This window comes from Nannizzia gypsea, genomic scaffold, assembly GCF_000150975.2.
Source record: "Nannizzia gypsea CBS 118893 supercont1.10 genomic scaffold, whole genome shotgun sequence".
NCBI lineage: Eukaryota > Fungi > Ascomycota > Eurotiomycetes > Onygenales > Arthrodermataceae > Nannizzia > Nannizzia gypsea.
In genome coordinates, this window is record NW_003345192.1 from 151234 (window position 1) to 175392 (window position 24159).

At 50.9% G+C, this 24159-nt stretch overlaps 14 protein-coding genes across 14 annotated transcripts; 5 read left to right on the top strand and 9 right to left on the bottom strand.

Annotated features, from left to right (window-relative positions):
* Positions 1 to 470: 470 nt before the first annotated feature.
* MGYG_08646 (polyadenylate-binding protein 2) lies at positions 471 to 1261 on the bottom strand (the record flags this gene model as incomplete). The annotated part of the gene is made up of 4 exons (XM_003169050.1): positions 471 to 617; positions 676 to 763; positions 871 to 1127; positions 1193 to 1261. 4 exons carry the CDS (start codon positions 1259 to 1261, stop codon positions 471 to 473), a joined length of 561 nt encoding a protein of 186 aa, XP_003169098.1.
* Positions 1262 to 1810: 549 nt separating this feature from the next.
* On the bottom strand, positions 1811 to 3969 carry MGYG_08647 (hypothetical protein; the record flags this gene model as incomplete). Its single annotated transcript, XM_003169051.1, has 3 exons — positions 1811 to 3338; positions 3394 to 3534; positions 3590 to 3969. 3 exons carry the CDS (start codon positions 3967 to 3969, stop codon positions 1811 to 1813), a joined length of 2049 nt encoding a protein of 682 aa, XP_003169099.1.
* Positions 3970 to 5128: 1159 nt separating this feature from the next.
* MGYG_08648 (hypothetical protein) lies at positions 5129 to 6137 on the top strand (the record flags this gene model as incomplete). Its single annotated transcript, XM_003169052.1, has 3 exons — positions 5129 to 5217; positions 5295 to 5420; positions 5498 to 6137. The coding sequence occupies 3 exons, from the start codon at positions 5129 to 5131 to the stop codon at positions 6135 to 6137; spliced, it is 855 nt and encodes a 284-aa protein (XP_003169100.1).
* Positions 6138 to 6294: 157 nt separating this feature from the next.
* On the bottom strand, positions 6295 to 6858 carry MGYG_08649 (hypothetical protein; the record flags this gene model as incomplete). Its single annotated transcript, XM_003169053.1, has 1 exon — positions 6295 to 6858. One exon carries the CDS (start codon positions 6856 to 6858, stop codon positions 6295 to 6297), a length of 564 nt encoding a protein of 187 aa, XP_003169101.1.
* A 397-nt stretch (positions 6859 to 7255) lies between these two features.
* Positions 7256 to 9679, top strand: MGYG_08650 (pentatricopeptide repeat protein; the record flags this gene model as incomplete). The annotated part of the gene is made up of 1 exon (XM_003169054.1): positions 7256 to 9679. The coding sequence occupies one exon, from the start codon at positions 7256 to 7258 to the stop codon at positions 9677 to 9679; it is 2424 nt and encodes an 807-aa protein (XP_003169102.1).
* Positions 9680 to 9961: 282 nt separating this feature from the next.
* Positions 9962 to 10370, bottom strand: MGYG_08651 (S-adenosylmethionine-dependent methyltransferase; the record flags this gene model as incomplete). The annotated part of the gene is made up of 4 exons (XM_003169055.1): positions 9962 to 9985; positions 10036 to 10123; positions 10187 to 10262; positions 10364 to 10370. The coding sequence occupies 4 exons, from the start codon at positions 10368 to 10370 to the stop codon at positions 9962 to 9964; spliced, it is 195 nt and encodes a 64-aa protein (XP_003169103.1).
* Positions 10371 to 10718: 348 nt separating this feature from the next.
* On the top strand, positions 10719 to 11352 carry MGYG_08652 (FUN81 peptide; the record flags this gene model as incomplete). Its single annotated transcript, XM_003169056.1, has 2 exons — positions 10719 to 10779; positions 10841 to 11352. The coding sequence occupies 2 exons, from the start codon at positions 10719 to 10721 to the stop codon at positions 11350 to 11352; spliced, it is 573 nt and encodes a 190-aa protein (XP_003169104.1).
* Positions 11353 to 11908: 556 nt separating this feature from the next.
* Positions 11909 to 13098, bottom strand: MGYG_08653 (eukaryotic translation initiation factor 3 subunit F; the record flags this gene model as incomplete). Its single annotated transcript, XM_003169057.1, has 3 exons — positions 11909 to 12140; positions 12210 to 12922; positions 12994 to 13098. The coding sequence occupies 3 exons, from the start codon at positions 13096 to 13098 to the stop codon at positions 11909 to 11911; spliced, it is 1050 nt and encodes a 349-aa protein (XP_003169105.1).
* Positions 13099 to 13391: 293 nt separating this feature from the next.
* On the top strand, positions 13392 to 15762 carry MGYG_08654 (digestive organ expansion factor; the record flags this gene model as incomplete). Its single annotated transcript, XM_003169058.1, has 5 exons — positions 13392 to 13495; positions 13551 to 13909; positions 13971 to 14170; positions 14222 to 14787; positions 14850 to 15762. The coding sequence occupies 5 exons, from the start codon at positions 13392 to 13394 to the stop codon at positions 15760 to 15762; spliced, it is 2142 nt and encodes a 713-aa protein (XP_003169106.1).
* A 171-nt stretch (positions 15763 to 15933) lies between these two features.
* MGYG_08655 (hypothetical protein) lies at positions 15934 to 17307 on the bottom strand (the record flags this gene model as incomplete). The annotated part of the gene is made up of 2 exons (XM_003169059.1): positions 15934 to 16971; positions 17026 to 17307. 2 exons carry the CDS (start codon positions 17305 to 17307, stop codon positions 15934 to 15936), a joined length of 1320 nt encoding a protein of 439 aa, XP_003169107.1.
* A 486-nt stretch (positions 17308 to 17793) lies between these two features.
* On the bottom strand, positions 17794 to 19397 carry MGYG_08656 (choline-phosphate cytidylyltransferase B; the record flags this gene model as incomplete). The annotated part of the gene is made up of 4 exons (XM_003169060.1): positions 17794 to 17910; positions 17993 to 18402; positions 18435 to 18784; positions 18862 to 19397. 4 exons carry the CDS (start codon positions 19395 to 19397, stop codon positions 17794 to 17796), a joined length of 1413 nt encoding a protein of 470 aa, XP_003169108.1.
* Positions 19398 to 20210: 813 nt separating this feature from the next.
* Positions 20211 to 22212, bottom strand: MGYG_08657 (hypothetical protein; the record flags this gene model as incomplete). Its single annotated transcript, XM_003169061.1, has 7 exons — positions 20211 to 20710; positions 20987 to 21070; positions 21149 to 21355; positions 21410 to 21494; positions 21594 to 21667; positions 21731 to 22079; positions 22177 to 22212. 7 exons carry the CDS (start codon positions 22210 to 22212, stop codon positions 20211 to 20213), a joined length of 1335 nt encoding a protein of 444 aa, XP_003169109.1.
* An 805-nt stretch (positions 22213 to 23017) lies between these two features.
* MGYG_08658 (acetyltransferase) lies at positions 23018 to 23593 on the bottom strand (the record flags this gene model as incomplete). The annotated part of the gene is made up of 1 exon (XM_003169062.1): positions 23018 to 23593. One exon carries the CDS (start codon positions 23591 to 23593, stop codon positions 23018 to 23020), a length of 576 nt encoding a protein of 191 aa, XP_003169110.1.
* Positions 23594 to 23829: 236 nt separating this feature from the next.
* Positions 23830 to 24143, top strand: MGYG_08659 (hypothetical protein; the record flags this gene model as incomplete). The annotated part of the gene is made up of 3 exons (XM_003169063.1): positions 23830 to 23904; positions 23967 to 24044; positions 24096 to 24143. The coding sequence occupies 3 exons, from the start codon at positions 23830 to 23832 to the stop codon at positions 24141 to 24143; spliced, it is 201 nt and encodes a 66-aa protein (XP_003169111.1).
* Positions 24144 to 24159: the final 16 nt, after the last annotated feature.

Below are 24159 nucleotides of genomic sequence, written 5' to 3' on the forward strand. Positions count from 1 at the left end.
CAAAAGTCGATGAAAGATGATAGAAAAGAGCACGAAAAGGAGGATAGAAGAGGAGAAGTGGTGGAGGTGGAGTGGGAGTAGTAGAAGGTAAAGATAGTCGTGGTGGAGGTGGGAGACAGGCTGACTCTGGGAGGGATGGTCAGGATATAGGATGGCATAGATCAAGGGAGAAAGAGACGAAGAAACGGGGAGCATAAGAGTGCAGAGACAAAGAGCAAGGGCAGGAAGAAGAGTGCAAAGAGAAGGCTGATACCTATTTTATCGCCGTATATCATACAAGCATTCCCCAACTCCGGGAAGTCCACATCCAAGCCAACGAAGGCCTGTTCAGTCCCAGCTTCCCGTCATCCAATCAAAAGTGGAAGCAGTCGAAGTAGTCAAAGTCGAGGCGGAAATATAAGTAAACGCAGAAGGAGAGGGAGAGGTAGGTCGAGGTCAGCGCAGAGGTGGTGGTGGTGGTGGTGGTGGTTTTAGTACGGTGCGTATCCTCTTCCACGGCCACGGAAGCCGCCTCGGTATCCTCCTCCCCGGGGCATGCCACGGCCGAAGCCTCCACGGCCTCGCCCACGACCCCGTCCGCGAGTCATGCCCGGCAGGTTCGTTCGTTTTGGAACAACCTACATGTATAGATCATTAGCATCTGCACTTCGTTTGTCTCCCTATGTACCAACGCACCTTTATATTCCTTCCGCGGAAGAGACTCTCGTTCAAGACTAGAGCTTGCGCCACAAGGCTTGGTTCACTGAATTCGACGTATGCATACCTGCAGCGTCCCATTAGCCCTCCTTCTCTTGCCAGGCAACAGACCGCTCAGGTGTAAAATTTCAAAAGACAAAGAGAGAGGTCAGAAATCTAGGGCGGGAGACAAACCCCTTGGGATGGCCGGTGAATTTATCCAGCAGGATAGTGACTCTGTTTATCGACCCGCAGCTCTGGAAGTGTGCCTGTATCTCCTCCGGCGAGGCAGCGTAGTCAACATTGCCGACGAAGATGCTCCTCGCGTCGATGTCCTCCTTGTCTTCTCGTAGGTTCTCCGTCTGCTGGTCCAGCGAGGCCTGCATCTCATGCAACTTGGCCGCTTCAGACTCCATCTTTGTCAGTCTCTCTCTCATCGCTGCGATTTCTTCCTGTAATAGCACTGTTAGCTCTGGTCCCTTCAGTTCCAGTAGGGCATGGATAGAGGAAGACATACCTCATCATCTCCAGCTTTCTCCTGGTTGTCTATAGGCTCTGCGGGAACCTCTTCTGCTGTGCTAGCCATGGCGGGAGGTTGCACCCTGTATTGAGGCAGCTAATGCTGTAGAGCAGGTCAGGGCAGGGTAAAACAATGTCTCTTGAGACAGATGAAATAAACAGACAAGGCACAGAAATAGCTAGAAGGTAGCGACAGAGCTGTCAGTTCCAGAAAGTCAAGTTTGAGATCTTCAATTAAAAGAAAAAAAAAGGTGATGCTGCAATAATGACTTTCCCTTAGCGGCAGATCACGTTACCTAATAAGAATTCCAAGCATCCCCTTGTTCCATAGAATTCAGACAAAGATAAAGGGACAGTTAATATTTAACAGTGATAGAGTAGTTATTGGCATAGAAGTAGAAGTGTAGTTATATTCAAAAGTGCTTTTGTTCTACTGAGTATATTGATTCCACGCCGGAAGAACTAGTTAGTTAGCTAAGTCCGCACAGCAGCAGGGAAGAAGATGCAAGAGATCTCAGAGGTACAGCGGATGGCCAACCGGCCTTTGCAATGCTAGCAATAAGACTGGCAGCTTTGTTTTAGGATAGAATTCTATTACACCTCCCTGGAACGAGTCTCATGAAGAAGGGTTGCTGTGGGACTGTTTCTCGCTGCTGGATGCGCCGGATACCACAAAGGGAGCAGCCTTTGTCTCAGGCGGCGGGAGTTTAGATGCTGGCGGAGGAGAGGTGAGGCCAGCAGGACGGTTTGGGTTCGAGTTCGCGGCGTCAGATGAATAAGGAGCTTCCGGAGGCGGTGGCTTGGGCGGTAGATGAGACGGAGTACCCCATTTGGCTATCGAATTGTGAGCCTGGGAGTCGACTGGTCTTCCGTAATTTGGTTGCTGTTGAGGCTGGCCCATCACGTTGGGCGGCGTTCCTTTGGATTTGAAGTAGTGTGATGGAGGAGAAGGGTTCATTCCCGGCTTTGAGTCCCTGGAATTTGTGCGTGGATGGTTGTTGAAATGCGGACTGCTGTATTGAGGAGACGGTGAATCACCACTGAAATAACCGGCTTGTGAGTTGCTGGTGGGAGCAAACGATCTACTTTGAGGGCTGAATCGAGAACGAGAAAAGCTACCGGGAGCCGGGTGGGCTGGTTTGCTGGGGATGAACGACTGTGGGGAGCCCATACCCTGGTTGTAGGGAGCCTGGCCGGTTGCCATTGTATTGGGAGGCATGTTCGGCCAGTGGACGGGAGGCGACCGTGCCATGGTTTGAGGAGGGTATCCGGCCTGGAAAGGGGCAGGTGTCCAGCCTGGAGTCGGTTGCGGGTACTGTGAGTGGCTGGGAGTGGAATATGCAGGTGCCCTTGGAGATGGCATGGTTGCCGAACGCTGAGCCATCATGGGCGATACCTGAGCCGGGTGGTGCTGATACTGGTTATACCCTGCGTGGCCGCCGCCTTGCTGCCAGTTGTTCTGTCCCGGATGTGTCTGTGGGCCGGAGTAAGATGGGAACCCATTCATGCCGCCAGATGGAGCGTACATGGGACCATGGCCAGAAGGGCTCATTTGCTGCGGATAATGATGCATCCCACCACCGGGGGGTGTCTGAGCCATCACATAGTAGTTTTGAGGCGGTATCCCGCCGTGATGCGCAGTGTTGTGGTATACCGTCGGCCCGCCGGGGAGTTGGGGGGAGGTATAGTACGCGTTGAACTGTGATCTAGCCTCAAAACCATCGTCTTTTGGAGACCTTGGTTTGGGTGCCTTCTTGCGCCCTGTCCTTGAGCTTGATCTGGATACATCGGCACTTTGTTCTCCACTGCCGGTATCAGTGGACTTGGATTCAGGGAAGTCCCTGAATATCCGTTCTCGTGCTTCCTGATACTTGGCTTCACGCTCTTCTCGGGTCAGACTGGCACGATCTCTCGATGGTGTAGCTCCAGTCGATGAAGTACCGCCGTTTCGGTCTTCATCGTTGGTCCCATCTCCTCCTGATTCAGAAGCGGTTTTCGAAGGAACAGCCGAACTGGTGGCAGTGCTTCCTGCAGCTGAGCCCCTCTCCCCTGGCTGGCCCATACGGCGCATAATCTTCATCGCAGGTGCGTTTGCAGACGGATTGTTTGCATTAGCAGGGTGCAGCATCGTTAATGGAGTCGGCCTGCTCTCCGTTAGTTTTGATCATAAACCTTGAGAGAACTTTTGTAACTACTCACAGTCTACTCCATGGAGTTCGATGAAGGCGGACGGAAGTGACATTGTTGTCAACAAAATGGGTGAGATGATAGTAGTCGCCCAATTTATGCGCAAGTAATCGTCCAAACGAGTTGCATGGTGGCAACTCTAATGATGCCTCGCTGTAGCAATCGGTTAGTTTGACCAACAAGCGGCTATAAATAAGTGTTGGCTTACCTTGAATTCTTGATAAAAGAGATAATCTTCTCCTCTAGCTGAAGGAGTAGCAGGCGGTCCTTTGGAGACCCCATCGCCTCCACAAGTTTCTCATCTGGCTCACTTGGAAACCCATGCAGAGCCTGCTCACCCTCAGGTGCTGGAAGTACTCCGTTCCTACGCAAAGCATCTTCGTTGAATGGTAGGGTGCTTTTCTTCAACAGCTCCGGCTCGCGGAGTGTTGCATCCTTGTGCTGCTGCAAGCCACCACGATTCGACGCAGACGGATCTGAATTAGCCTGGGAGCTCATCGCGTCTCCGGTAGCGGCAAGAAATTCATCTTCTTCCACAGCCTGGACACTAGCACTATCGTCCGGTCGTAGGGACTCTTTCTCATCCATGGCGAAGGTAGTGACAGAAGCCCGCAAGGAGCGTGTGCAGGTTTTGTGGATGAATTGGAGAGATGAGTTTGATCATCATCAAACAGACTGTCCGTTCGTGGCTGCCCATCCTCTTGGGCACCACCGGCAGTCTCCGGTATAGGCCTCCCTTCTTCATCCTTGGACAGATGGAGATTATCCAATGGCCCAGTCAGGCCATCACCGTCTTTGTCCGACTTGACGCCGTGAGTGGCTGTACTCTGGCCATCTTGAGCCGGGAGGGTATTGGGGGGATCCGCGTTCAGCTGGCCCAACGAGCAGTTATCAGACCGCGTATTTTCAGCACGGCCGTGCGTCTTGGGGGGCACTGATTCAGTACAAGGATGCATGGCAGCAACCTGGTAGTATAAGAAGCAACGTTAGCATCTTCAGCATCACCATCTTCGGCAGTCAACCTCCCCCCATTGATGATGAATCCCTACCTTTGCAAACGATGGTCGACTACAGGGTTCGCCTGGCCTTGTTGTCATTGCAATAAAGAAGGGCCGGGGGCCATGTGAAAGGCAAGGGATTGACAGAAGGTCGAGCAATCGTATAGTCGGTGTAGATGGATATCAACTGATTGGGAATCAGGGGATAGAAACAATATCTCTAAGAAAAGCTAGGATGCACAGGCCCAGATACGGTGACGACATATCTCTGAGCTTCAAGATCCGGCATGAAGAATGAGTTCATAGATAATCCACAGCCGTTGTTCCAACCATCTAACGGGTCTTGACTGGGGTCTCGCGCGCAGAGGCTTCCGTCCTGGTTTATGGGGAACCGGGGGGGGGCTGAGTGGGAGTGGATGTAGAGTCGCGGACGCAGGAGTGCAGAAAGTGCCCCAAGTCCGACACACACCGCACCAGAAACACGCCGAGGGTCTGCCGGGGGACAAATTCCGCGTACAGGCTGAGACGGCGCAGGGAAGACGACGGGCGACGGCGACGCTGAAGTTCTTCGTCCTGGAGTTTCGCAGGTGAAGAAGAAGAAGAACGAAAGGCGGCTTTTTGGCTGTGGGCTCCTGCTTAGTCAGCGTGACCTCTGGCGGCTTGGGAAAAAAAGAGACGCCAGAGAGAGACGAAGAAGAAGACTACAACGACGAAGACGACGACGACTACGACAAAGAGGACGAGACGAGATGAACAGGTACAGAAATATACCCGGGCGGGCTGCTCCGTCGAAGGCGTCCCCGACGACCGTCTGTCAGAAGTGCCTGAAAAAAGATAGGTCGCCCTGAACCAGCAGCTTTGATAGCTATCACCAAACAGTCCGAGCTGACAGCCAATCCCTTTACGCCATTACAGCTACGAATGCACTACACAGCTCCAGGAGAGGCCGTACGGTGCTAGGCCGTCACGGACACAGCAGCTGTCAAACCCACGGCTGCGGCCACAGCTATCGACAGAGGTGCCGAACGATTTACTCAGGACGTAAGTCACTGCAAGCAGAGAGCTAGAACTTGTTTTATTTTTATTTTTTGGAGCTTCGACTAACTGGTGACACATAGTAAAGGGGTTGCTGATGAGCAGTTGCGTCGAGCAAAGGAGGAACGGTCAAGGCTGAGCCCGAGTCGAAGCCCAAGTAGAGATAGGGACCATGGAGATGCTGGCCGAAGCTCACGGAAGAGAGCCAGGTCGGTATCCTCGTGCTCATCGGTGTCGACAATATCAACCAGCCGTTCACGTTCGCGTTCGCCTCCGAGACGTACAATGCAGGACCCACTGCCTTCACGGTCAAGCGTTCGCTCTCCAGCCAGCAGGGGGAGATCAGAAATGGATGGGCCGGGTGACGAGTCCGATGCTTCTGGTGGCCGTATAAGAGAGACTCGACGCCGAGAAGGCGACCACCACTCTCGTCGACACCGGCGGACTCGATATTCAGACTCCCCCGAGCCATACAGACGCCGTGATAGATCCAGATCGAGGGAGGACAAATCACGCAAGAGCAGGCGCTCACACAGGGAACGAGAAAGGTCCGTTAACGATGATGACAGACATGATACGCCAAATTCGCGTGATGGAGCACCCAGCCGTCCTTATGTCGAAAGACAGCCTGTCCGGAATAACTCTCCACCTCGGCAGAGAAGCCTAAGCCCATATAGCAAACGTCTTGCGCTCACGCAGGCCATGAATGCGCCAGGTAGATAGACCTCAGGTATTCTTTTTCCAACGATCGAGATATCCAGACATGTATTATTCCGTAACCAGCACCAGGTCCCCCTGTATATGGACCCAACCAACCACCCGGTATCACAAAGTAACCCAGTGCTGAGGGAACCTATTCAGCATGTATGAACCATCAACTCTAATCCTCTTCGTTCCCTTGCTCTGCCTCGTCCCGTTCGCGCGTATGTATTCCCTGTACAAGCATTTCACCGTCAATCCCAGCGGCCTCTCCATCCCCGTCTATCCCACGAGCCGCAGCGGCAGCCTGGGAGTTCTGTATCCGTTGTCTCACAAGCCTGGCTATTGCGTTGTCCGTCCTGACGTCCAAAACTTTCATTTTTTGTTCAAGGTCTCGTTTAAGGTCCCAGTTAGGCTTCTTCGGTTGCAAGTTAAACAGGTCAATGGGTTTCTCTGCGTCTTCATTCTCCTGGGCCGCCTGAGCTGTTGCTGCAGCGATCTCAGCCGCCTTGTCTTCTAGTGTCTCTGCGCCTTGAGAAGGGTCATTTTCGAATCCAAGCTTCGCTCCCTTGGTCTCCCAGTCGTAGTTTCGTCCGGACAGGTATTTGGGTGTCGAGCTGCTGGCTGTTTGGTCTGCTGGCTCGCTCTCCGTCTCGCTTCGCTGTCTCTTCAGGGACGCTAACTTCGCAAGACGAGCTTTGCGGTCCGCAGCAGCCGCATCTAGTGTCGTGTGAGAGGACGACATGATCTCCAAATTTCCGTCTTTACTTGAAAGAAAGTCTTCGTCCTAGTTTTGCTTGTTGGGCTTTTTATTTTTGTTTGATTCATGAAGTCGCGAATTGAAGATTGTTCGATGTTTGCATCGGCCGCAAAGCGAGGCCAGGTGCAAACTTTCTTCTTTGGGCAGTTTTGACTTCGCAGCTTTTTTTGTCCCGAAGACTCGCAAGAAGCATCTCGACATCAAAACGATTCAATTACGGACCAAAAGTCCTTGCGATCCAAACTTGCTTCCACATTCCTACAGCTGTATTTTGGATAGGTCTTCATTGGCAGAGCTTCCCGGATATTGTTACCCCATATTCGCCTACAGATTTTCCCCCATAAGTTATGGGCAGCAGCTTCATAAGAGGCCTGACAGAGTTATGAGCCCTCTGGGCGGCGGGAGAAGAGGCCTACGCTCGCGGCTATTTGGCATCCTGTCAACTGTTGCCCATGCTGATTCTGCCCGGATATCGCCGAATGCTTCAATTGCGCGGAAACAGTTCACGTCTCTTTCTCCTTTGCCGAGATACGCAACCAAACTAAGGAGCTCCCACGACGAACCGGACTCGGATCCGCTGCCTCCAGAAACGCCTCTTCATAGAGCCCGTCAAGAACCCGAATTACCTTCCAGAACAAAAGGTTCCGCAGGACGCCAAAAGCTGGAGGAAACTAGCCATCATGGACAGAAGGGACAGCCGCAACGCCAGCGCACAGATATACCCGAACGCAGCCAAACACCTACACCACGTCTTAATGCACAAGCTAAACCCAGCCGGAGTGTTACGCCCCCAATAAGTGCGCCTTTGAGGTATATAAAGGGATACAACCTATCACAGCCAAAGCGACGGCAGCTCCGTGAGAAGATCGAAAGCGAGTGTATGGGTATTCAATCCTCTCCGGACCATGCAGTCAATCCTAGTGAATACCTGGTTAGAGAAATGTCTCTCTACCCTATCTCGCATGTTCATCCGAGTTGGAAGAAGAACTTGAAAGCACTCTACGACCATAAGCGCCGAAATGTACCTGTACCAGAAACGTGGGAATTGTTAAGCACGGAAGACTCCGAAGTCGTGCGTCGATGGATTAAGAGTATTCTGGGTTCTCCTCGCACCGACCTCCCTCCTTCTGCACGGTGGCGGCGCCTTTGCCGAACAGAAGCTGCAAGGCGGTGGCCAATTATGGTGCTGTGGCTTCTCCTGCATTCTCCCATGCAAGCCCTGCGGTTCCTAGAGGCTACAACGACAAGATTTTCTCCTTCATTCCCTATGGTTTCAGATTGTTTTGTCTATCTTGAAAAATTCCATGCTGCAGAATTTCAGGACTCGTCAAAGCTGAAAAGCAGGTATATCCGCGCTTTACAACATTGTCTCCGGCCTGAAGTTCTACCTTATTTGTCAAAGGACTCACAAACTGGATTTCGGCTTTACCTTAAACACTGCGAGCGCCACAGCCTTATGAAGTGCTTCAATTACGTTCTCAGGAATCAAAAGTTTCTCTCTCTAGAGACTTTGTTTTACTTCACCGATCTTTTTACCAAGAGTGGGAACATACGAGAAGCGTTAAATTCGTTACGCCTTCTTATAACTCGGTTTGAGTCCCAAAACCATGTCAGATATCAGAAGATCTCGGATCGCTGCTGCAACCTATTAAAACTAGATCGCTACAAGCGCCAGGATGATGGCACTATTTCCTTTGATATCTTACCACAGATACTGCAGATGGGGGTACAACCTGATTTGTTCATTTTCAATATCGTGGTATCCAATGCCTTGAAAGCGGATGACCTGGACACTGCGTTGCAGATAGTTCAGCTAATGGAAAACCAGGGGGTAACACCTGACTCGTATACCCATCTCTCAATATTACACCACGCTGTTCGCCTTAGGGACCATGAAAAGGTAGACCATATCCTCAGCAAAATTGCCAAAGTCGACACGTTGTCCGCACAACCACACCTTGTCAGCAAGACGTTGCACGCAATGCTTTTATTTCCTCACAATACAAGCCCAGGCCAGAAAGGCCCCCTGGAATCATTCCAGAAAATGCTTGACTTTTATAAAAAAACGCATCAGATACAGCCGCTAGTTGACCTGGGCCTTGTACCACGCAGCCAAAATGACGAGCTGCTTTCAGCAAGCAAATCACCACCCTCAAGTCATGTTCTTAATATCATGATCACCGCACACCTCAGAACAAGACCTCACTCTGACAAAATCTGGAGATACTTCACACGATTCCAAGCACTGGTGGCCAGTGGGCACCCCCTGATCACGCCTCTCGCTTCAACCGACTATATCTTTAACAGTTTCCTTATGGCACTTCGGTTTGAACCCCAGACTATATATAGATGTTTCAAAATCCTCAACTACATGCTTCAGCCTCTGTCAGAACTGGCTGTTCAGACGATACAAGCCCAGAACAGTGGTCCAGCTTCGCCGCGGCCCGCCCAACCATCCAAACGAACATGGACGATCTTACTGAACACATTAATATCTCATAATCAGATGCAGGCTGCGGAGAAACTTCACCAGACGATGAAAGAGCGTGGAGTGGAGATCAACGATGTAGCCTGGAATATACTGATCAGAGGATATGCTTGTAACCAGATGGTCGAGGCCGCAGCGAACGCACTCAAGGAGATGGAAAGGCAGTCTTGGAGCCCCGATGGCCATACAGTCAAAGCTTTGGGTTTTATTGAGAACCAAGAGCTGCTTCGTACCCTCCTTGATCGCCTGGATGCCGGCGAGTCCGAGTTGGAGAAATCTGACCAGAACACCCAGGGTGTGAGGGATGTTGACGTGTAAGCAGCGAATTTTTTTAGATAATACCCAGATCTAGTCAATACTGTATTATAAGCATATTGTATTATATGACGCAATAAATAATTGAAATGAATAGATGACCGATATATGATAGACATTTCTTCACATTATTTTCCTTGTCAGTTCGCAAGTCGTGGTTTCTTAGGTGTTTAAGTGGATTTCATGATTTGTCTAAAGTTGTGGAAACTCCTTTTAACGGACACAGGCCATTTACGGAATGAAAGAAAATAAAAACATAACCCCATTAGAAGATGCATAATTTGACTAGTTTCCGAAAAAGAGAGATATCTAACCTCCATAGTCAGAATGGTATTCAAAATCGATCCAGGGAGGTCTACACTTACGGCCATGATGATACAGCAAATACTGACATACGGGCTTAATCTCTCGCCCACTCTTGCACATTTCCAGAAGATACCGAAGAAACTATGGAAGTTAGCAAGAACGGCATTCAAGTTTCATGCCGCTAGGAGTAAACATATATATTACCCGTTCTGATGGCGGTCCATGATCCCAGGCATTATGCTGTGCGCATAAGTACTTGTACAGATAATCAGGAGAATCACTAGTAGAAGTGATTGGAAATTGAAAAGGGCAGCCTAGGATACTTCGTCAGATAAAACCACCTTTGAATTAATATAGGTACCTCAAAACGAAGATTCTAGCCTACCATGACTGTATAGCAGTTTCTTTCTTTTCTATAGATCAAACTGCGCACCGGCGATGTATTTCCTGTCTTCCTTCTTTGCGTACAACATGAAAGTCGACGATGGCCAAAATGGTAATCACGTGACAAAGACGATATGTTAGACGCGCGCTTGTTGAATAAGCGTTTTGCCGCTTCTTCAACTTTCTTCGCGATCTTCAACTTCAACAGCAACACCAGCAACACAAGCAGCAGTTTTCGCCTGGAAGATCGCAACTGCAGGGAATATTGGGCAGTTTGCTACCTCGGAAACGGCGTACTATCTGGCAGGAGATCTGACCAAAGGGCGGAAAGCGGAAGCAGAAGCGAGCAGTAATGTCGGAACCAAGGGTTCGCATGACACGGCATCAAGGCCAACTGAGCTTCGGCCCCGAGAGTATGGCATTACATGAACCCTGAGCCGCTGATTTTCTATCACTAACCGTTATCTCGTATAGTTCGACAATTTCTTTACGCCTATGGTGACACTACTCCTCACTCTAGCTACCCTCAGGAGTCCAACCCAGAGACAGTCCGCGTCCTCGATGAGATTGTAACCGACTTCGTTATCGAGACTTGCCACGAAGCAGCCCAGGTCGCCAACTATTCAAACCGACAGAAAGTCAAGTCAGATGATTTTCGCTTCATTCTACGCCGCGATCCGATAAAACTTGGACGTGTCCAGGAGCTGTTCCGTTTAGAACGTGAGCTCAAAGAGGCTCGAAAGGCTTTCGACCAGAATGATGACCGCTTAGGCGGAGGTTTAAAGGAATCCTCGAAGGCGGAATTGGCGGATCTAGCTGGTGAAGCTGGAGCACAAGATAACGGCTTCGCAAAGGACGGCACCTCTGGACCAAAACGTAGAGGCAAGCGAGGAAAGTATAAGAAGAGACAGCCTCCGGCTGACCAGGCCAGTACCGGCACAGGCAAGAAACGCAAGGTTGCATCTTTTGATGGTTTCTTTACCTAAACGTGGTTTCCTTGCTTAACAGTGCTCCTGGACACTGTTACATCATTACTATGGACTGCGGAACCGGGCCGTTTGATTATTGAACAGACAGACAGGCAAACACAGCCGGGGCCAAAAACTCCGCTATCTACAATGCAGGAATGCATAATCGCATCGCATCACCCGTTCTCGCCATTAGCCAGACAAGAGGGATCAACAACACGCCGAAACTATACAAGGCACGCACTGCCAATCACCTATTTTAACAGGTTAAAAATGTGTACGTGGAGCATACACACCACGCGATCAGCAGCAGTTACGAATTCTACCCCTCGAACCACGAGCATATGACAGAAACAGGAATTCGTTTCATTCGTCTACCTGATTAAAAGGCCCCATTAATCGTGGACATAATGCAAATATAACGCCATAGACGCCTTCGTTTTCCCACAACCGACGTGAAAGCACGACTCCAAAAGTAAATTTATCGAACGGCCTGCCAGTTCCGTAACTACAGTTAAGACTGGGGAAAGCTGGGTGAAGGTGAAGAAAGTTCTGGCGACTGTCTGGTATCTTTTTAAGCTCGCAACTCCTCGGCTTGAGCACCACCTCGTTGGCCACCTCGACCTCTGTTTGATCGGTGGCCGCGCTGACCACCAGATTCTCCGGCGTTGCCTCCAGCCGCGTTACCTTCACCACCACCTCCAAGGGTAAGCTGGGCAGTCGCAAGTCGGTTGGAGAGCTCCATTTGTGTACGAATGGAGTTGGCAAGGTACGAGACAACAAGAACGTCCTGGATGTGTTTGTTACTGTCAAAAGGGGTTAGTGTTATAGCTCGACTTTGTGAAATAGAAAGAATATAGAATTTCAACACATACAAGTCATTCTCGATCTCAGCGGCATCCACCTTGGGTGCGAGGGCGAGAGCGTTCAACAAGAACTGGCCGAGAGCAGTGGAAGCTGGTGCCTCCTCGTCCATGACTGACTCCACGTATCTGGAAACACGATCGATCATACCGATGACTTCCTCAATAGATCTCTCTAAACTGTCGATATCTGTGAACAGGTTTGTCGTCCGGTCCTCCTTATCCCGAGCTGCCGCAATCGCCTCCAGACCGTTCTTCTCTGCGTCTCCATATCTGATCTCATATGGCACTGGTATGAATGCTGCACTATCCGCAGCTCGCTCCGTTGTGACACCGACCGGTGCAGAGATGTATGTTCTGGTCACGATATCCTTTCCGGGCTCGGTGGAAACCGTCAAGTGAACGGCTGGGTGAGGCCACGTTCCATCACCGTGACCGCCGTAAAAATTCTGAATCAAAGCTGAAAATGTGTTGAGCTCCGACGAGGTAGCGTACCATCCAACGAGAACCTCTTTGGGGTTGGCTTTTAGGTGAAGAGACAGCATCTGCTTCTGGTACTCCATATCGACTTCGACCTGGTCAGTCGTCTCTGTGTGGCCGACAGCGAAACAAGTCCGGATCTCGACCTCAGTCCCGTCTTCAGATCGAGTGCCAAGTAGGGTGCCGATAACTCGTTCCTGGTCAGCATTGCGTCGGAGAGAGTGGTCGAGAATCGAGAAGATAGCCTGTAAACAGCATTCCATCAGACTATGCGCTCTGTCCCCTGATTTTGCTTCTGTTTCTGCTATCTGCTTACCTGGGGCTGTATGATAACGTTGAGAGGGGCAGTGGTGGGCGCAACTCCGACGGTGGCTGGTCCCAGGGGCCGCGCTATATGGATAAACGAGCCAGTGTCTGCCATGATTGCAAGAGAAGCGGTTGATATCGTCCTTTGTCGGTGTTTCTGGCTGGCGGCGATTCGATTAAACCAAAGTTCGACGTTCGTCGTCTTCTTCGTTCTTCGAGATGTTCGTTATTTGTGTGTGGCGGAAATTTTTCTACGCTTAGATAAGATAAGATCGAGATCAAAGAACAACCTTAAAATTAGAGAGGATATAAAAAAAATCAACATCAGGATAGATTTTCAATTGAAATCCAGACATTGCTCCGAGTTGTTGGAGTTGACTGGCTAGATCATTCTAGAGGCCAGGAATAATGGCAGTCCACCATAAAAGAGCTGGGAGCCACCGAGGCAGGGGATCTAAAGCTGGTCGGAGTAGAGGGCGCAAGTTTGAGACCTCTAGGCTCAAGGACGTCAGGTAGGATATCGAGCTATTGTCTGCCCTCTGGACGCTATGCTAACTTGGATAATAGCCAGGATGAATCGTCCGGAAAGGAGGAAAATGAACATGTTGAGCCGGAAGAGGAAATGGATGATAGCGAAGCGTCCGATGTGTCTTCGGAGAGTGACTTAGACGAACCACCAAAAGAGAACTCATACAGCACGCTGCTGAAACTCCTAAATAGCAATGCAAAATCGAGCGAACCAGCGCGCAAGAAACGGAAGATAAAAGCCGATGAACAAGATACAACTCAGGTAGAGGTATCCATGCGTACGACAGAGGATGTCAAACAGGTAGACGAAGTGGCCGACACAGAGGCATCTGAGGATGAGAATATGGACAATGAAGGCTTACATGAGGAGGATGACGCCGATGGCATAGGGTCTGACGGTCAGTTGCTTTAGAATATAGTTTTGGGCGCCCAGGAGCTCTGGCTAATGACATTCTATAGGAAATCACGACATGTTTGAGATACACTTCGGAAACCCTGACGAGACCGAGCTATCAAAGAGAATTGAAAGTTGCTCTCGACAATGGAAATCTACAAAAGCAGATCTTATTGATGGGCTGTATTCTGTAGCGTCTAAGCCAGACGTGGGAGATTCATTAAGTACCAGTCTGCCTACAACACCCTCGCCCGCAGATCTTAAGGTATTGGTCCCAGAATCTCGTTGGACCATTCAATTGTTAACAAACAACTAGCTCAAACAAAACCTAGCAAAGGCTGCTGTATCATTCGACGGGCTTAATAGCTGTCTCACTCCCTACATATTTGGATACTACGACACCCTCTTTTGCTCTCGAACAACACATAATTCTGCTAAGCTGCGGGATCTATACTGTCTACATGCTCTGAATCATGTTTTAAAAACAAGAGACCGTGTGATTAAGAACAGTGCTATCTTATCAAGGGAAGACAGTGGTGACATAGAACTCCGAGACCAGGGCTTCACGCGGCCGAAGGTCCTGATAATACTCCCAACTAGACAGGCATGTGTTCGGGTTGTTGACTCTCTCACTAAGCTCTATCCCATGGAACAGCAAGAGAACAAGAAACGGTTCATGGATAGCTTTTCGGCCGCGGATAGTGACGACTGGGGTCACAAGCCGGACGACTTTAAGGAGCTGTTTGGAGGTAATGACGACGACATGTTTCGGCTGGGCTTGAAGTTCACCCGGAAATCCCTTAAATTCTTTTCGCAGTTTTATAGCTCTGATATCATCATCTCCAGCCCGCTTGGACTGCGTACTGCCATAGAGAAGGAAGGGTAATTATTAGCTTCTGTCGATACTTTTAGAAACCATGGCTGACGGACATTCTTCAATATAGGGGGAAGAAACTCGGGAATGACTTTTTGTCTTCAATCGAGATGGTGATTGTTGACCATGCAGATGCCCTCATCATGCAAAACTGGGACCATGTCGAGTATATCTTCTCCAACCTCAATCTCCAGCCAAAGGAGGCACATGGCTGCGACTTTAGCAGAGTGAGGCAATGGTACCTCGACGGCCACGGAAAGTTCGTCCGCCAAACATTGGTTTTCTCAGCTTTCAACACCCCCGAGCTGAACGCACTGTACAACACACAAATGCAGAATGTCTTTGGCAAGGCAAAGATCATGCCCAAGTACGAGGGTGCCATGTTGAATCTCCGACTCCCTGTTTCCATCAAACAAACCTTTTCCCGTTTTGATTCGGCCTCACCGTTGAAGGACCCCGAAGCTCGATTCCAGTACTTCACTCGAACTGTCCTTGCTAGCCTTGCTCGAGGCTGGATAGAATCAAGTTCTGGAAAGGGGAAATCCGGTGGGACACTGATATTTATCCCGTCGTACCTTGATTTTGTCCGTGTTCGGAACCATTTTGCCAATTCTTCTCAGACGGAGAATATATCCTTCGGGCTGATATCAGAGTATACATCTGTGCGTGACTCTTCAAGGGCTAGGAGTCACTTTATGAATGGAAGACATTCAGTTCTCCTATATACGGAGCGAGCACATCATTTCCGCCGATATAATATCCGGGGCGTCACTAATGTTGTGATGTACGGGTTACCCGATAACCCGATATTCTGGGGAGACCTGGTTGAGTATTTGGGATCTGCTGCTAGCGGTGCGGTTACACCTACGCTTAGGGTTCTTTTCTCAAAATGGGATGCTCTGAAGCTGGAGAGAGTAGTTGGAACTGCTAGGGTTCGAAGCATGTTGCTGGAAAAGGGGGGGGATACCTTTACCTTTGTATAGTCATATTGGTAATATAGATACTATATAGTAGGTAGTAAAGCCTTACTTACAAGCTTATGTATGTGCTATATTTACACCAACTCTACATGAATGACCGACCTATTGACTAGGTTTCTTTTCTTTTCTTTCTTCTCTTTTTGCTCGTATTAAACGGGTATATAAGCTCTAAAATCAAGCATTATTGCCGCGTTGGCCCAGCAAAGCTTCCGTTTCGTCTTCAGCAGCCGAAGCACGGTCCCGGGCATCCCATGGCTTAGGCAAAGCCTGGCTCTCGACATCATGGTTCCCATTGATATTGCTAGTCTCTCCTGGCTTCGCCTGGCTGCCGTTATCCACCTTTTTACTCTGATTGGCCGTAACAGCCACGTACATGGCACTTAACAGAATGATGGCGGAGCCCAGCAGACTGGTAGAAGACGGGGTAGTGTTCCATACCAGCTTGTCATACATGAGAGCAAAGATGATCTGCATGTAAAGCATGGAAGTGGCACTTGATCCATGTGTGGAAGGCTTCCCCTCGACCTTTGGCGGCACATATGCAAGACCTGCGGTAAGAAGGTACTGGAAGACGAAGCCACAGAGGCCCAGGGCAACGAAGAGAAGCCACTCGTTGACATTACCCGGCATTCTAAAGTCAACACCTGGGATAACCAGAACAGCCAGGAGACACATTACCGAGGTCGAGACGGCGAAGTAGTTGACGCTGACGAGAGGGTGAGCGCGGCGGCCAATCTTGCGTATCATGGTATATGCCGTTGTAGCTCCCATGACTCCTATGAGGGCTGCTCCAACGGCAAGTAGATGATGTTTCATGTCAGGATTTTTGCCAGCAGCGTCACTGGCATCGAGGCTATCCACCTTCGTGTGTGAGTCCTTGGGGGAGAGAGCTCCTGGCCGAGCAATAAGGATGACTCCCAGTATCGATACGACACCCGCAAGCTGCTGTCTCCCGGTGAACCTCTCGTTCGGCATGACGAAGGAGGCAACGTAACACGAGGCAATGGGGGTGAGGAAGGTCAGGACGGTAGCCTCTGCCAGCGGCAGGTAGATCAGAGAGTAGTACAAGCTAAGCACTCCTATAAAGCCGCTCATTCCTCGCAGGTTAAGAAGAGGCCGCACTGCTTTGGCGCCAAAGGGCTCCGGCACCTTCATAATCCACATGTAGATGAAGCTGAACAAGGCGGTTGCAGGCATTCGGACAAGCAGGATCTAGTAACCACCGTTAACTTAGAACACAATAATAGAAGATGATTGTATACTGACCTGGAACGGAGTCATGCCTTTGCCGTGGGGTCCGTCTCGTTCGAGCAGCGTTGCCATGACGTTCATCGTTGCGCCGAAGAACTGAGCCAGCAGGACGAGCAGCATGCCTTTTCCCTGCAGCCACAGCTGGCGCATCCTTTGCAGCCATCTAGACGACCTGCCGGGGGTTTCAGAGCCGGCATCGTCTTCATGGCTTTGGTTCGAGCTGCCGGGCATGCCTCTGGCGGTGTTTGAGGGTTCTACTTGCGGTGCTGCAGAGCTCGAAGCTCCTGCAGCGGACATGGCAGCGGTCACGTAGTTATTAATTAATGATATATAGATATATATATTAATTAATGCAGTTATTGAACAGGCCAGCTGCTAGGGAATATGCGGAATTGAGTCTTATTCCTGCTTGCCGCAGATTGATCTGATATTTCAACTGCAAACGCTGAAGGATCTGAAAAATTATGATTCGGCAAAGAATTTGTTTGTTTACCCGAGGGCGTAATTCTAGACTGAGTATACGAATGCTGATATTGATATCTACACGCTGGAAATGTAGATAGAAATAAGATGAAGACGAAGACGAAGATGATATCGATCTTGCTAGTCATGACAGTAATAGATATTATGTTTACAGAGAGAAAGAAAAGAGCCTTAACCAACGGCTGGCAACAGTCTTTAAGCAGGAACAAACAAGCGGCATGTAGAGCCCCCGAAGCCGTAGGGCATCATAGAGTACACATTAGCATGAATTTAGGTAGTTAGTCAGTTGGTATAGAACGATCACTCTTTTCCGGTGGCTGCGGAGGAGGAGGCGTGTCGGTCCGTCTCCTCGTCGCTGCCGGACGGTGACACAGGCTGGCTGGCCGTGTTATGCAGCGAGGTCCTGCTCCTCATCATCTAATAGTTACGTGTCAGCCAGGCTGTAATACAGAGCCAAAAGCTATAAAGTAGGGAGGGGGAAGGGGATATTATATCATACCCACGAACGGACGCCTCCAATCAGTCCGAGGGAGTAACCAGTAGCAAAATCCTCGCTTCGGCCAGCAACACCGGGGCTTTCGGGCCTGCTGGGCGGATCAACCTGCAGATGAGCTCGAGATGCCGCAGCAGACCCCCAGTTGGGCCCGGAGTCTCGAGTTGGGCTTGTAGGACGGCTGTTCTGCCATAGGTGGCGGAACTCCTTGCTGAGTTCCTGTCCCGTAGTCGACCAGTTGTTCTTGATGGCGTTACGCAGCTCGGTGACATGGCGTTTGATCTCGAGCTCGTTCTTCTTGACCCACGAGACGTTCAGTTCCTGTCTGGACGCTCCTCGCTTGAACTGGCGGGCTATATACTTGTCGTAGTCCCGAAGCCCCTTATACAAACAAGCAACCAAAATTAGCAGGTGTCCTGTTTTTTTGTGTTTTGTGTAGGTAACATACTTAGTGATGATGCCGGTAGTACTGACGCCCTCCGTCCGCTGGGTGACGAGGAACTTGCCATCTGCTTGATGGGAGAGTAGATATCGTCTCCTTCGTCCGCTCCGTACGGCAGGTCATCGTGGGCGACGTAGTCGATCTGGTGCTCTTCCAGGAACTCCGGGGTGACTATCCAGGGGCAATTGGGAATAACTTCGTCCACCCACTTACAGTGGCGGATAGTCTCTACTCTCTCTACCTCGTTCAGCACCGTCAGGCCCTTTCGTTTATGTGTTTCTGCGTCCCCCGTCACGCCGACTATCAGGTACGTGTTTGGAATCAGCGTCTTTGCCTGTTCCAGCTGTCTCATATGCCTGTCAAATACAAGTTAGCATCTTATCAAGAGAAGTAAATAGATGAAGATAGAAGTAAAATAGAAGTAGTAACTCACCCTAGATGAAACAAATCAAAGACGCCATCCGCGTAGACTCTGACCGGCCTATCTGTCGGCGGCGGATTGGTATGATAGCCCTTTGGATCCTGGATTCCCGCATGCGTAGCTGGCTTCATCTGCACCTGAGCCGGAACCTGGGCCTTAGTTTGAGCCTGCGCCTGAGCCTGAGCCTGAGCCTGTCGAGTCTCAACCCTCCGCTTCACCCTATTCTCGATATCGACGCTCGCCTCCGTCGTCTCGGACGGCTCGCCGGGGTCAATGTTGCTTGTCCTTGTCCTCGAGCTGCTGGTGCTCGCCGACGCGCCGTCTGCAGCCACCGACCGTCTTCGAGCCCGCTTTGAGGGTGGCACCTCTACAGAAGCAGCAGCAGCGGCGGCATTGACACTGCCTTTCTCCTTCTTCGGCGTACATGTAGCTGTTTCTTCACCGGAAGCGTCGCGGGACGTAGGCTGGAGCTCTGCGGGCTGCTGCTGGTGCTGCGGGTGTAGATGCGAGGAGCTCCGCTTGCGTTTGGACGAGGCAGGCGACGACATGGCGGCGGATGAGCGAGCACGGCTTGACTTCCTCCTGTGTCTAGACGAGCATTGAAGGGCGAGCCCGCTGAATGTTTTGCTGTTTGCTGCTTGCTGTCGCTGTCGCTGTCCTTGCTGGCGAGGGCGAAGAAGCAGTGAATAAATAAAAGCTTCAAAAACAAGTTTAAAATATTTTTCTTGGTCGCTTTCAGGGGGCGAGCGGACGTGGTGGATCAGCTTTTGTTCCATGCATTTAATATCTGTTTTAACTTGCTGGATCATCCTTGACTAACTAGCTGGGTAGGCAGTTATCTGATAGGCCTACGTTTTGGTTACTTTGTTACTCTTGTTGCTTGCTGGTGGTTGGTGGTTGGTGAAGGGGGAGGAATTTGGTAGACACGACTAGATATCTACCAATTGCCAGGCAGTAAGAAATAAAAGGTGAGTCTACGCGGGAAGCAGTAAAAGTATTTGTCTGTTGACAGAAGAACAAAGGAACTAGTACGTTAAGGTAATTAAACACATTTGCATGCAGCCGTAGCCGTAGCCGTGGCCCAGACATAGCCGGTGGTAGTGGTGGTGGTAGTGATAAGTGATAGATAGTGATAGAGAGGGGTTCCCTTCAGTCATTCATAGCATAGCATGGCATAGCGTAGCATATCGTGGCGGACATGGCGTGGCGTAGCGTCGCAGGCAAAGTCGGTCAGCGTGATGAGAGATAGATAGGGGGCCGGCGGGAGGGGCGGATAGGGGTGATGGTAAAGGAGGGTAAGGGGGAAGGGGCAAGGGTAAAGGGTAAGTAGGGCAGGCAAAGGAGGGTAACGGGGCGAGTGACTACGACGACCGCTTGGTCTCTGAGACGGAGTTCGGGGAGGAGTCGGCTGTTGGTAAGGGGGAGGCTGAGATGACACGCGGAGATTCGGTCAGAGCGTCGATGGGCGCAGACGTAGCTGACGTTGAAACAGAAGCCGAGTTAGTAGAACTGGCAGCAGCAGCAGCAGCAGCAGTGGATGTACCTGTGCCCGGCTGAGGACCGGGTGTGCCCTCCCGCTGCCTCCGCTCCGTCTCGGGATCGCTGGGCTTGGTCTTGCTGGCACCGTCAGCATCGGCATCAGCATCAGCATTAGCGTCTGCATCGGTCGTTCTCCGGACCTGGCTCTCTAGGTCCTTGTCTTCGTCTGCGCTGTCAAACATGTCTTCGTCGCCCATGTCAGTCAGCACCTCTGTGCCGTCGCCCAGCAGGATGATTCTGCCTGACCGGCCGGTTGGACCCGCGGAGTCGTACTCTGAGCCCTCGTTGAACTGGGGACGCACGCCTGGGCCACGGAAGCTGGCTGTGCAAGTAGACAAGAAAGAAAATGTTAGGATATGTGTGCTTTTGGTTGTGTAGGGGTGAGTTTTATGAAGGGGGTTGACAGCGGCGCAGTCTCACCGTATTCCGGGGGAGCACAGGGCCCGTCGCCGTTGGCCACTCGCTCAGCAATGGTGTTGTACCACTCCTCCTTGGTCTTGCCGTGCAGCAGGCCGATGATGACCATGGTCATGTTTGTCGCAGCCGAGCCGCCGCTCTCAGGGTCTGAGGAGAAGGCAGTTGTCCATCATGTTTTCACAGATGCGATGTAGCTCCTGCTTGGTCGCAATGGCTCTTCTGACAAACTCCACCACCGCCTGCGACGACTGGCAGTCCCATATTCCTGTGGAAGTTAGCACTATCATATCATTTTATATATATATATATATATATATACATCATAGACTAGGGGTAAACGTACCGTCACAGGCAATGACGAGAAACTCGTCGTCTTCGGTGACTTCGTGGGTTGTGACGTCCGGGTTGGCAGTGACAATCTGCTGTTCGGGGGAGAGGTCTGCGGCACGCTTGAATTCAAAGTCGCCCAGGGCTCTGGAGAGGGCGAGGTTGCCATTGACTCTGCCAAAGTCGACGAAACCTCCGGCAGCACTTATCCGCGCTTTTTCTCCTGTTGCTATTTAGCATATGGGGTCTATAACTTAAGGGTAAGAGTGGTGCATACCCTCGTTCTGTGGTTTGTGGTCAAAGGAGAGCGGTTTGGCCCGTCCCTTGACGCCGAGGACGGATCTTGAGTCTCCCGCATTGGCCTGCCATATTCGTTAGTATATATATATATATATATGTATATATAAAGAAAGAAAGAAAGAAAGAAAGAAAGAAAGAAAGAAAGAGAAAAGTAGACGCACCACTCTGATCTTGTCTCTTGAGATTATGGCCACTGACGCTGTGCAGCCAGAGATTTCATTCTCATACTGAGGGTCTATACAGTAGAAGTTAGCCTCAGTATCAGTTTAAAAGTAAAAAGAAGGAGGAAAAGACGGACCCTCTAGGATGGCCCGGTCAGTAGCGAGAAAGCCGTCCCTGAGAGCCTGCTCGATGTCTCCCCTGGCAAAGGACTCCTGCCGGGCGACGATGCGGTGGACGTTCTCTCCCGCATAGAGGGCCATCTGCTCCCCGCCATGGCCATCGTACACGCCAAAGAAGGACAGCCGCTTGTCCGCCGGCGTCCCACCGGCAGCGGCACCAGCACCGCCAGCACTGCTCTTGTCGAGGTCAGAGTATCTCGCCTGGAGGTCTAGCACGGCAGCATGGGCGTCTTCCATGGCGATTCTCCATCCCTGCATCGCGGAGACGCCGTACACCACGCACTCATCTTCGCCTTCGTCGGACTCCTATAAAACAAAAAAACCCGGGGTTTCGTCAGCAGCAATTCTCCCTGCTCCCGCCGTTATTGGAGTATCTATCCCCCGTGGGCACGAGACGAAGTACCTTCTTGACTATCGGCTGAGACAGCGTCTGTCCCATGGTTCCGGCAGTGAGTCGTGTCTGTCCAGGCTCTGGTATTAAATATGGCAGGGTGCGCAAACTCTCATGCAGCGGCGGAGAGGGAGGCGGGGGGGGAGGGCCAAGTCGTAGTAGTAGTAACCAACGCTGACGGAGGTCGACGGCGAGCAGCAGTGGCAGTCGTAGCAGGTCTTCTTCTTCTTCTTCTCTTATCAACTTTTGCTTCTTATTCTTCTTCTTCTTCTGGCTTGTGTCTTGTTCAAAGTCTTCTGCAGGTTTGCTGCTGGTTAGTTTCTGTTAGGGCTGACGGAGGCTTTCAGGCAGCGAGCGACAGGGGGGCCAGACACTTAACTAGCTTCTTCTCTCCGCGGGCAGGTCGACTGTCGCTGTCGCTGTCTGCTTCTCTTCTTCTCTGTCGTCTCTGGTAGCTGTGGTAGGTGAAGTCGTAGTCGTAGTCGTAGTTGTTCTTCCTCGTGTCGTGGTTGTTTCTTCGTCTTCCTCGTCTTCTTGCGGGGCGAAAAAAAGTTCGAGGCCGAAGTTTTGGTGCGGAAAGTGAAAAGTTTGTTTGAAGCAGAAGAAGAAGACAAGAAGAAGAAAGACAGTTAAGAAGACGGCGGGAAGACGGTAGACAGACGGTAGAGTGGATAGATGGACGTTGGACAGAGCAGTCGATAGTATATATATATATATATATATAGTAGATATAGATAAAGTGGTAGATAGAGTGAGCTGTCTACGTGAATACTAAGTAGATCTAGATAGACATGGACAAGAGATAGACATGAAACAGACAAGAGTGCCAGGTTAAGATGGAGGCTGCTCTTATCTAGTTACCTGGCAGGGTCAGGACCATGTTGATGCCTGTCCTGCCGGGGCCGTAGTAGTCCTCCACCGTCCGCGTCTCCTCGAAGCCTCGCCGCCGGTAGAGCGCCCTCGCCGCCGTCCGTCCAGCGTCGACCCAGAGATGGACCGTCTGGCAGCCCTCGAGCGCCAGCTGCTCCTCGACCGCGGCCAGCAGACGGCCTCCTATCCCCTGCCCGCGGTGGCCGGCCTCGACGCAGAGCTTGTGCAGCAGCGCCTTTTCCCTCATCCGCACGTACATCACGTATCCTGTCACTGTCGTAGGAGCTGACGCTGAAGCTGAAGAGGAGGAAGAAGAAGAAGAGGAAGAGTAGAGGAGACGCGAGTTGGGCTTCTTGCAGAGGCTGAGGTCGAGCTTCATCGCCTCCGACGGCGGGAAAGTGCGGCGTTCGATGCGGGCGACCTGGTCGAGGACGGCGGCGGCGCCATCTTGCTTGAGGCTGCGGAGGTCGAGCACTTCTATCTCTTGACCTGGTCGACTCTGACTCTCTCTTTGACTCTGCTCTTGACTCTTCTTTTGGCTCTTCTCTTTGGTGGTCATCTCATCATCTCAGCCTGAAGAAGACGAAGAAGAAGATCAAAAGTTGATAAGAGAAGAAAAGAAGTTGGAGAGAGATGATGACTAAGCAGTGAAGTTGAAGATGGAGATAAATAAGAGGAAGAAGCCATAGAAGAGAGTAAGAGAGTAAGAAGAAGAAGAGAAGAGAAGATAGTAAGAGTAAGAGAAGAAGAGAAGAGAAAGATAGAACAAAAGATAGAAAGATAGGAAGAGAAGAGATGCCGCCGCAAGATGACAAGAGACAGGCGGCCAGAGAAGTCATCGACATCCTGCATGAGATCTCGACCCTGCTGGTAAGAAGACTCCTTGCATTGAACACAAGAAGAGAAGAAGAGAAGAGACTGACTGAGGATAGAACACTCATCTGGACCGGACGGAGCTTTCTCTCTGCGTCTCGCTGATAGAGAACGGAGTCAACCCGGAAGCGCTGGCAGTGAGATACCTTGCACTACACACTGATGTTGGTATACTGACGACGTTGTAGAATGTGATCAAGGAGCTCAGGAGAGTCGATGCGGACGATGAGCGGTAGGCCTGATACTCGACAG